The following is an 11,728-nucleotide window of genomic DNA, read 5'->3' as shown; positions in this document are numbered from 1 at the left end:
GGAGCGCCGAGGTCATCGAGCGCCGCCCTTCCCCGCCCGCTGCCCTGCCCTGCCGGGCTGCTCCTACCCTGGGGCTGGAGGTGTTCTGACCAGAATTTAACCCGGGAGGGACCCAAACTGTTAATGAATCTCCGGGTTCACCAGACTGAATAGAAGGAGCCCGCAGATGGTGTCCAAACTCCGAGTTTCATGCTTGTTGAAGTGTTAGCATGAAATCATGCAGCAAGAGGAGGTAGCTGCACGGCAATGTTCCAGACGGAGGGCTGGGTCTGGATTTGTCTAGAAGATTCCAACCCTAACTCGGTGTGACTTTAGCAAGTTCATAACCCTATGTCTCAATTTCCTCCTCCCTCAAATAGGGGTGGTAATGGTACCTACCTCAGGTCAAAGTGAAGTAAGAAAAAAGGTTGCCCTAGCTGGTTTTGCTCAGTGGATAGAGCATCGGCCTGCGGACCCAAGGGTCCCGAGTTGGATTCACATCAAGGTCAAGGTCACATGCCCGGGTTGTGGGCTCCATCCCCAGTAGGGGGCATGCAGAAGGCATCCGATCAACGATTCCCTCTCATTGTTGATGTTTCTATCCCCTCTCTTTTCCTCTCAGAAACCAATAAAAATGTTCAAAAAGAAAAGAAAAGGTGTGAGGCCCAAGGTTCTCAAGGTCTAACTGTACATAACAATGGCCTGAAGATATTCCTGATTAAACTGCTGATTTCTGGGTCACGCCCTTGATTCAGTAGATTTAGGTAGTTCCCAAAGATCTGCATTCTTTTAGTCCCCAGGTGTTCAAGGGTGGGGTCTTGGTTGGGACTTGGCAGTAAATCCTTAATGAAAGTCAATTCTTAACTATTAATATGTTGCTCCCCTCTTTTACATTTTATTGATTTTTAGAGAGGAAAGGAGAGGGAGATATAGAAACACCAATGATGAGAGAATCATCCATCAGCTGCCTCCTGCACACCTGCACGCCACCCACTTCCCCTCCCCTCCTCTCACCCCCTCACTGGGATGGAGCCTGCAATCCGGGCATGTGCCCTTGACGGGAATCGAACGGGACCCTTCTCCCCTCCCCTCCCCTCCCCCCCTCACTGGGATGGAGCCTGCAATCCGGGCATGTGCCCTTGACGGGAATCGAACCTGGGACCCTTCAGTCTGCAGGCTGATGCTCTGTTCACTAAGCCAAATCAGCTAAGGCTGTTGCTCCCCTCTTCATCTGGGCATGTGCCCTTGACGGGAATCGAACCTGGGACCCTTCAGTCTGCAGGCTGATGCTCTATTCACTAAGCCAAATCAGCTAAGGCTGTTGCTCCCCTCTTCATAGGCCTCTGAGCACTCTCCACAGCACACAGGATTAATATTCACTTTAACTTTTTTATTATTATTATTGATTTGATTTTAGAGAGTGAGAGAGAAAACAGATTTGTTGTTCCATTAATGCATTCATTGGTTGATTCTTATATGTGCCCTGCTGGGGGTCAAACCCATAAGCTTGGCATACAGGACCCACGCTCTAACCAACTAAGCTACCCAGCCAGGGCTGATTCACTTTAAATCAGGCACCTTAGGGGCCAGCAGCAACAGGTCCTTGCCCGCTGGCTCTGGCCTCATAGTTCCAGGCATCAGGCTTGAGCCTCCACTTAACATACACACAGTGCAACTGTCAGCTACACCTACACGCAAGCATGTCAAACTCGCATGCCTTGCTTAGTTCTGGGCTGTTTTGCTCTTCTCTGTTATCTGTACCCAGCAAAGTGTCTGCCACGCCAAGCATTGAATACATAACATGTTTCTTAAATGAAAACAAAAAAAAGAAGGAAGAGAGGGAAGGAGGCATACAAGTACTTATGAGCCAAGCTATGGACTCCTCGGGTGCTGCTGCAGCCCTTAAACTTGTACAATGAGGGAGCCTGCACATAACCACCCTTATTTCCTGCCTTACCTCCATTAAAGTCTGTCAGGGTCTCTGACTTTTCTGTTTCTTTGAAAGTCTATATTGTTCCCTTGTTTCTTTTTGTTAATCCTCACCCGAGGATACTTTTTCCATTGATTTTCAGAGAAAGTGGAAAGATGGAGAAGAGACCGAGAGAAATATCAGTGTGAGAGAGACACATCCACTGGCTGGTTGCCTCCCGAACATGCCCTTGACTGAACTGAACCCGAGACCCTTCAGTCGGTGGACCACTGTTCTAACAACTGAGCCAGACTGGTTAGGGCTATTGCTCCCTTTTTTTGTTATTGTTTAGAACATTAATTCAGTTTTTCAAGTGTGAGAAATGACTCAACTAAAATCACATCTTTTTATAAAATCTTTCCCTCTACTGTCCCCCCAGGGAGAATAAATTCTTCCACCTCTATCTGAGGTAGCTCTTTGTACATCTGTTGAAAGGAGTATCTCATTAATTTGCTATTGTTTGGCTACACACCTCAACTGTGGCTGAGTTGAAGATGAGCCTGAGGGGAATTAGTTCCAGCCACAGTCTCAATCAGTGCCCCTCCCTGTTCTTTGGTATTTTCTGAATCTGATGTGAAGTACTAAGAAATTGCAGTCAAGACAAATCCCCTTACCCACCCAGACCATTCATGCACTCTTTCAACCAGATTGCTACTCCCAAATTTCACTTTTAGAGAAATTCTGGAACAACCACTATGGACATGCTTGACTGAACAAGAAATTGATAGTATCTGGCTCAGCTGGCATGGCTCAGTGGTGGAGCGTCGACCTATGAACCTGGAGGTCACAGTTCAATTTTCAGTCAAGGCACAGGCTGAGGTTTCGAACTCGATCCCCAGTGGGCATTGTGTAGGAGGCAGCAGATCAATGATTTTCTCTCATCATTGATGTTTCTTTTCTATCTCTCTCCATCCCCCTTCTTTGAAATCAATATTTTAAAATCAATGTATTTTAAAAATATAATAAATTGATAGTATCTGGCCTCAAATATGTTTTGAATTAATTTGTTCATGTATTCATCTATCTTTTCATGTAGTTGTTCAACTAATACACAATTTCAATCTTTTTTGCCTTTCAAATCTTTTACTTCTTTTTCTCCTCAGAACATCTTCAGAAGTAAAAGACTTACACTCACAATCCAATACTGCTTTCTAACTTCCCCATTCTTGTCGTTTACCACATATCAAATATCACACAGCAAATATCAAGTCTATAACCTTTTGCCTCTAAATGACTACTTTCTCCTACTTGCCCTGAGTGGTCCTAATGATTCTTCCTATCTAATAATTCCTGGATCTGTCTACCCAGTATCTACATAGAATCCCAATTTATACCCTAAATGTAGCATTTCAGGATTATAACATTGTTCTTTTTAAAACTACTTTTTATTGAGTGCCAGATGCTTTATATACATTATCTCCTTTACTCCTTACAGTGGTTTAAGGTGAAAAATTACTTTTCCAAGATTTACAAATAAGCATGAGAATCTTAAAGAGTAGAGAACTTTAATGTAGTCATGTGGAATTCCAAAACTAATCTATTTAAGCTACATTTATGTATCACCATTTAACGAGCTCTACTCTGCATAAAGCAGCATGGTGGTATAGTTTTTATGGTAGATCTACTCTTGAACATTGCAAGAAAATTCAATATAAAGAGTCCAATGGAGCCCTAGCCGGTTTGGCTCAGTGGATAGGGCATTGGACTGCGGACTGAAGGGTCCCGAATTCAATTTCAGTCAAGGACACATTGCCCGGGTTGTGGGTTCGATCCCCAGTAGGGAGCATGCAGGAGGCAGCCGATCGATGATTCTCTCTCATCACTGATGTTTCTATCTCTCTCTCTCTGTTTCCCTTCCTCTATGAAAAATCAATAAAAATACACTTAAAAAAAAAAAGAGTCCAATGGAGCCCAGCTGGCGTAGCTCAGTGGTGGAGTGCCGACCTATGAACCAGAAGGTCACAATTTTGATTCCTGGTCAAGGCATATGCTCGGGTTGTGGGCTTAATCCCCAGTGTGGGGCATACAGGAGGCAGTCAACCAATGATTCTTTCTTGTCATTGATATTTCTCTCTCTCTCTCTTCCTTCCTCTCTGAAATCAATAAAAAAAAGTATATATATAGAAAGAGTCCAATGGAAGCGCACTACTTAAAGAAATCCTATAGTTATTCATTCAATAAAATATAGTATCCATCTGTAATCCAAATTACTAATGTTAATGTAATGAACCCAGCTTTGAAGTCAGATAGATGAGAAGTCAAATACTGATTCTGCCACTGTGAAACTTGAGATCTTTCAGAAAAATACTTAGCTTCACCATGTCGTCATCAGTAAAATGAGAAGTAATACACCAACATCAAAATTCAATAAATGGCAATTAGCACTGGCCTGTTTTGCTCAGTGGTTAGAGCATTGGCCCATGGACTGAAGGGTGTTGGGTTCGATTCTGGTCAGGGCACGTGCTTTGTTTGCAGGCTCTATCCCGGATAGAGCGTCGGCCTGCGGACTGAAGGGTCCCAGGTTCGATTCCCGTCAAGGGCATGTACCTGGGTTGCGGACACATCCCCAGTAGGAGGCATGCAGGAAGCAGCTGAATTGATGTTTCTCTCTTATTGATGTTTCTAACTCTCTATCCCTCTCCCTCTCCCTTCCTCTCTAAAAAAAAAAAAAAAATCAATAAAATATTTTAATAAAAATCGATGGAAAAAATATCCTCACTCCTCAGGTGAGGATTAAAAAATGTATGTTAAATTTTTAAAAACAATTTTTAAATGCCTGCATAAAAATATAGCCAATCAGCAATAATTTAATATTACATTTCTCTCTTTTTTTTACAGAGAGAGAGGAAGGGAGAGGGAAAAAGAGAAACATCGATGTGAGAGGAACACGCTCAAGCCTCCTGCGCGCCCCCTACCAGGGATTGATACCACAACCTACGAATTGAACCAGGACGATGCCCAACCAACTGAACCACACAAGGGCAATATTATATTTCTGAAAGTTTGGTTCCTGTATCATTGCATCACATTGATTCACAAGGGACCTTTATATGCAAATATCTGGGCCATACCTGTCAGATCTACTGAACCAGAAGTTCCAGGGCAAGCCCAGCAATCTGAAATTTTAGTATGCACCCTGAGTGAGTCTTTTCAGTTCCAAAGTTTGAGATTCCTACTGTGTTCAAGGTACAAATTTTCTTTAACATTGAAGGATAGCTCTTAACTATTATTTTTATTTGTAATTGGAATACAAATATCAATTTTTGAAAGAACCCACTATGTATAGGAGAAATCCTTTGTTTACATCTCAAAACATGGAGAGAAAACAAAATATTTTAGAAGCTCAGGAACTAGAAACACAATTTCTTTTTCTTTTTCTTTTTTCTTATAACTGCAGGGGGCAGAGAGGGGAGGGGGAGGAGTTGTGGGAGGAAGGGAAAAAGGGAAGGCAGGGGTGTCCTGCTAGGAGGGTGTGCACCTAGAAACATAATTTAAACTGACAGCCTTGAGGAGCCAAAAGGGAAAATGACTCATTATTATGCTTAAGGACTTTGTGGAAAATGAATGTAATCACAAATTTAGAAAATTAGTCCAGTTTGAATTCATCACCATGCCTACTCATGGGCAGGATTAAATGTCCTATTTTTCTTGATCATTCCCCAGTAGGGGGCGTGCAGGGGGCAGCTGATCAATGATTCTCTCTCATCATTGATGTTTCTATCTCTCTCTCTCTCTGCCAGGGTTCTTGTCCCAGCATCAAGAAAGGTTCGGGAATCTGGAGAAGGGGCTGTGCATAGATGACATAGGAATCCAGAGACTAATGAAGAGTCCAGAGATGAGATATAATTTTGTAAGTCATTGGGAGTCAGAGGACCTTCAGCTAAAGGAACTGAAGACTCCCTCCTTGTCTAGAATCCTTGCTTTTATTAACACAATTTGTCCTAAGGCAAGGTAGAGATAATACACTTCAAAGGGTAAGGTTTCAAAGGGTACAGAGTCCATTGTCAGAATGGGGGAATTAGCCTACGGCTGTTCAGGTGTTTGGCCCGTAGGAGGCAATAACATGTAGATTAAGATGCCTTTTAGCTGTCTGGCAGCAAGCAATAGTCCCTTTTCAGGTTTTGGGAAACAGGTGATAAATGTGTGATTCAACCCTGTTGACTCCCCAACTCTCATCAACCTTTTGATGAAACTCTTGAAATTATGACATGCTGGAATTGGTCTTCAGCATCTCTCCCTCTTCCTTACTCTTTGAAATAAATAAAAATATATTTTAAAATAAAAAATAAATAAAAATATAGAAGCCTTTCAGAGTGAGAATCAAGCAAGCATTTATTCAGGAATCATTAATTCAGGCAGAAGCCCATATAATGTTCCCTTAGGAGACAGAGGCAAAGGGTATTTATGAGAAAGGGAAGGGGAACAATTACATCAATAGAAGAAAGGCATTTCTACTGGAGCAGCTGACATAATATAGTGACACTAATTCTAAAAGATATTTTTAATTTTCAGTCTGGTAGTCATCTGTCCAGTTGTCATAACTGCTTTCTTGTTATCTTTGCAAACAGTTCTTTGAATCGCAATGTTGCCGTAGGCCCAGCACAAAGGTTATTTTGCCCTGCTTTAACATTTGAGACAAAGGACATGCAGGGCAATTCCTCTGGCAACTCCACTTTATTTTATTCTATTTTTTAATCTTTATTGTTGAAAGTATTACCTATGTCCCCATTTCTTCCCCATTGACCCCTTCTAGCCTGTACCCGTACTCTTGGCAGCTACATTTGAAAGCTCCATTTATATTATTTTGACAAGACTTTTGTTCAGTGTAGAATTTGTAAAAAAAAAAAAAGAAGAAGAAGAAGAAGAAGATTAGAAACAATTAATGAGGACATGTTAAATAGATTATGGTACATCTATACTGAATAATACTATGCAGCTATCTATGTAATAATATGTAGTGATATTCAAAATATATTTAATGAGGAGGGAAAGTTTTACTAAAAGGAACCAGACTTGCTTAGAGAAATTACTAATTCGAGGATTGGGGCTGAGAAAGTATAAGAAAAGCCTATAATATATTTTTGTTCCAGAGAGCAAACAAGTGCTTAAAAATGATGGGAACACATTAAAAGGACTCAGGAGCCAGTTTGGAGGGCTTTCACTGACTGAATCTGGAAGATTGGATTATAAATCATTGAGTAAAAGAAAACCCATGAACCTGTATTGGTACTAAGCATATAAATGAGTAAAAGAAAAGAGTTAGGAAATCACCATTTTGCAATCATGATAGTAATAATTGATTCAAGAAATCAGTAGGTGCTAAGTCAGTAGGTGGAAAAACCACTGAACAAAAGTCTGATAGGGAGCACAGTCTCAAAATATATTATCTCCCCTTAAGATACTTATTAAACAAGAAGAGATAAATGATAACTTTACAGTGGAAACATCTATGAAAATCCCCCAAACTGGTACTGTTAAGCCCAGATTTCAGCATCCCCAAAAGACCACCAGGGAGCGCCAAGTCTGATGCAAAAGCAGATAGAGTCTTTATTCGGGCTAGCTCCAGCTCCCTGACCACACCCGTCGATGAAGCGGCAGGGGCCAGAGAGAGTTACCTCTGTGGGAAGAGGGGTTTTATAGGGGGGTTGGAGTAAGGAGAGGAGAGAGGACTGTGGGCCCTGCCGATTGGCCAGGTGCAAGTCGGGGTCTTGTTACACAGGATGTGGTTGTGTCTATGACGCGCGCTTCCCTTGATTGTCATTGGTTAGTTTAAAGAGCAGAGGCTTGGGCTTCCGGGAAGAAGCTCCTTGCCGAGCACATTGCTAATGGCTGCTGCCCAAACATGGAGGATCCAGGGCAAGATGGACGGCATAGCCCTCGCCCTCTCATTATCACTGAGATTCTGGGATGTGATTCACTGGGGAAACAATATCACTTCTATGGTGTGCTGGCCAAAATTCAGAACCTGAATCTATCCATGGGGAAAGAATCAGAAAAATCCATATTGAAGGATGCTTTATAAAAAAGAAAAAAAAGCCCTAACTGGTTTGGCTCAGTGGATAGAGCGTTGGCCTGCGGACTCAAGGGTCCCAGGTTCGATTCCGGTCAAGGGCATGTACCTTGGTTGCGGACACATCCCCAGTTAGGGGGTGTGCAGGAGGCAGCTGATCGATATTTTTCATCAAAGTTTCTAACTCTCTATCCCTCTCCCTACCTCTCTGTAAAAAATCAATAAAACATATTTAAAAAAAAAAAACAACAACAACAAAAAACCCACTGGCCTATATTCTTCAAATGGCAATGTCATGAGAAGCAAAGGAAAGCAGATAAACTGTTTCAAAATAAAGAAGATCCAATTATAGAATATGGCCTGTATTCTATAATTAAAGAATTTGCTAATCCCTAAAGAGACAAAATTTTGCTACAGAACCCAGGACTCTTAGAGATACTAACTGTCCTAGACCACAGAGCTATACCAACTAATTTAATTAAATTATAAACCCTTCCGAAGGGAAAAATGTTTCAGGTCAGCAAGGCATGAAAAAGATTTTAATAATTCAGCTGTGAAAACTTTTTAAATAAAAAAAGAAAATACACCACATAAAGCAACTATATAAACCTTTCTTTTAAAGAAAGAAAAAGATTCAAAATTGTTAACATGAAATTACTATATAGACTTTTGGAAACTTTCAAACACTAGTCTGGGTTACATTCAGTATCTTAAGTAAAAGCAGCCTTATCTTCCCTTTTTATAAATGAGCTGAAATCTGACTTAGGGGATTTAATTTTTTTAAAAAACTTAATTAAAATGTGAATTTGCCAGTATAGAAAATATCTAATATGTGGCTTAACATTGCTAGATAGCTTTAAAAAATAAATAAGGCCAGTTTGGCTCAATGGATAGAGCGTCAGCCTATGGACTGAAGGGTCCCAGGTTCAATTCTGGTCAAGGGTACATGCCCAGTTGCGGGCTCAATCTCCAGTAGAGGGCATGCAGGAGGCAGCTGATCAATGATTCTCTCTCATCATTGATGTTTCTATCTCTCTCACTCTCTCCATTCCTCTCTGAAATCAATAAAAACATTTTTTTAAAAAGAAAAAAAACAGGAAAAAAGTTTGTGGTACAGTAAAAATGACAGCGTCAGATTGTTTGAAAAAAAAGACAAGACAAATTTGAATATATACAGTAATTGTGTCAGACTTTTGAAGAAATAAACTTTATTGAGTGGTTTAATAGAACCACTCAAGTTTTCTAACAACTCAATGTCTCAACTGTAACATATATATATATGTATACATATATTCAATCTCTAAATTTTTAGAATTGATTTGAGAGAGAGAGACTTTGATTTGTTGTTCTACTTATTTATGCATGCATTGATTGCTTCTTGTATGTGCCCTGACTGCAAATCAAATCTGCAACCTTGGTGTATTGAGATGACACTCTAACCAACTGAGCTACCTGGCCAGGGCTGTAACTGATATTTTGCTATCATTATTATAGGAATATTCTTTCTCTATGATACAATATTGTTCAGAACACAATCAGCATAGCAGGTTTGAACTGTTATCCTTGGCTGGTTGGTTTGTAAGGTTAGCACTTGGCTGGCCTCTGGAACTTAGATTTTGGAAGGTTCCCAACAATAACTGATAAGAGTGCCTCACTACACTGTTTATAGAAACTATAGCTTTTGGTGAACACTTGCTTTTCCTCCTGGGAGTCTAGAATTTGGGCAGCTTGTACCTATGTGATTATTCCCCAATAGAAACCCTGGGCACTGAGTCTTGATCTTCCAAGATTGGCAATATTTCACACATGTTGTCACAACTCAGTGATAGAGGAAAAAAGCATGTCCTTTGTGACTCACTGGGATAGGACCCTTGGAAGTTTGTGTCTAGTTTCCCTCAGACGATGCCCAGATGCCTTTTTCCCTTTGCTGATTTTGTTCTGTATTATCTATAGTCCTTATCCATGAATACAACTGTATGCTCAATCCCTTGAGTTCTCTTATTAAATCATTGTACCTGGAGTGGTCTTGGAGATCTCTAACCCAAACATCTAAAAATGTGCCATAACTGGTGGATAGAGCGTCAGCCTGCGGACTGAAAGGTCCCAAGTTCGATTCCGGTCAAGGACACGTACCTTGGTTGCCGGCACATCCCCAGTAGCGGGTGTGCAGGAGGCAGCTGATCAATGCTTCTCTCTCATCGATGTTTCTAACTCTCTATCTCTCTCCCTTCTTCTCTGTAAAAAAATCAATAAAATATATTTTTAAAAATGTAATAAGATCTACTTTTAGACAAAAATATACTGCAGCTCTTGTATATGATCAGATTATAGTTTATCTAGAAATCAGAATGTATACACTATCTATAATTCAAGAAACTACAAAAAAAAGGTAATGGTTGCAGAATTCTTACAGATGAAAGATTCAACAGACATAGTCAGACTAACTTGGAGCAGAGCCCATAGATTACAGATTGATTTTTTTCCTTAATTACATAAATCTTTTTGTATATATGTGAAAATGATAGACTATGCTTTAGGTATTTTAACTCATTAAAAAACATTATCTATAAAACCTATCCCTTAAATAAGAAGAGCAATAAATAAGCTTCTTTGTTTCAGAGCAATTACAGGTGTCAAAGAAGAAGTTGTAATAGCCTCAGTTGTCATACTAGGCCTTTTAATCTAATGTTGGCACATGAACTAAATCACTATTGCTAGCAGAAACCACTCAATATTTTAAACTTATTGATTAATTATCACTCTCTTCTCATACAATGAAATTCTAGTGCAGCATTCTGGTCACGTAGCTCAGTTGGTTAAAGCATAATTCCAGTATGCCAAGGTTTGGGTTTGGAGTTCTATCCCCGTCAGGGCACATATAAGAAACAACCTATGAATGCATAAATAAGTGGAACAACAAATTCATATTTTTCTCTCTCTTTCTGTCTCTGTCCCTCTAAACAGTCAATTTTTTAAAAAAGGAAAAAAAGAAATACTAGTGCAGCACACTTGATTCAGCAACTTCATAACCCTATGAAGGAGAATCCCATATTTATATTTCTGTAACTCAAGATATCCATGATCAGAAAAGATTTTTTTACACTATAATACCAAATACTAACTCAATATTGTTTGTTGATAGGTTTTATATTAAAAATATGAAAAATATGAAATATAAATAATAGTCCTGTCTCTTATAAAATCCAATTTTTTGCCAAAAGCAAAATTGTTCGAATGACTGAATGATGATTCTTTCTAAGGCATATTAGATTGCTAGCATAAAAAAGTGTAATATATATATATATATATGTGTCCTCCTAGCTAATAATAGACAAACATGGTAATTGACCATACCTTCGCTATGCCTCCCATTGGCTAATTAGCATGATATGCAAATTAACTGCCAACAAAGATGGTGGCTAACTTGCATACTGCAGGCAGGGCGGGACAGCGTGAGCCACCAGCGCGCTGCCATCCAGGGAACCCAGCTCTACCTTGCCACCTGAGACTCGATTGGGTCCCCGATGACGGCAAGGAAGGCAGGACCCAGAAGCCCCAGAAGCCAAGACAGATTATGAGGGTGAATCAAAAATAAAGCCCACTTTAAATATAAAGACACATATAGATTAAAAGTAAATGAATTAAGCTGCAGCCTGTTTTGCTCAGTGGATAGAGCATTAGCCCATGGACTGAAGGGTCCCAGGTTCGATTCCAGTCAAGGGCATGTACCTCAGTTGCTGGCTTGATCCCCATTCCCTCTCTGAGCCTGG

The 11,728-nt window shown here is 40.2% G+C and overlaps 1 protein-coding gene across 1 annotated transcript in view; it reads right to left on the bottom strand.

The window, feature by feature from the left end:
* RIF1 (replication timing regulatory factor 1) overlaps positions 1-3,112 on the bottom strand; it is an 80,501-nt gene extending 77,389 nt beyond the window's left edge. Inside the window, exon 1 of the mRNA XM_015559802.1 lies at positions 3,084-3,112. Within this exon, the coding sequence (XP_015415288.1) occupies positions 3,084-3,112 (29 nt within the window). The remainder of the gene's footprint in view (positions 1-3,083) is intronic.
* Positions 3,113-11,728: the final 8,616 nt, after the last annotated feature.

Source organism: Myotis davidii, unplaced genomic scaffold (genome assembly GCF_000327345.1).
Source record: "Myotis davidii unplaced genomic scaffold, ASM32734v1 scaffold753, whole genome shotgun sequence".
Lineage (NCBI taxonomy): Eukaryota > Metazoa > Chordata > Mammalia > Chiroptera > Vespertilionidae > Myotis > Myotis davidii.
The sequence above is the reverse complement of the archived record's forward strand: the minus strand, read 5'-3'. Positions and strand labels throughout refer to the sequence as shown.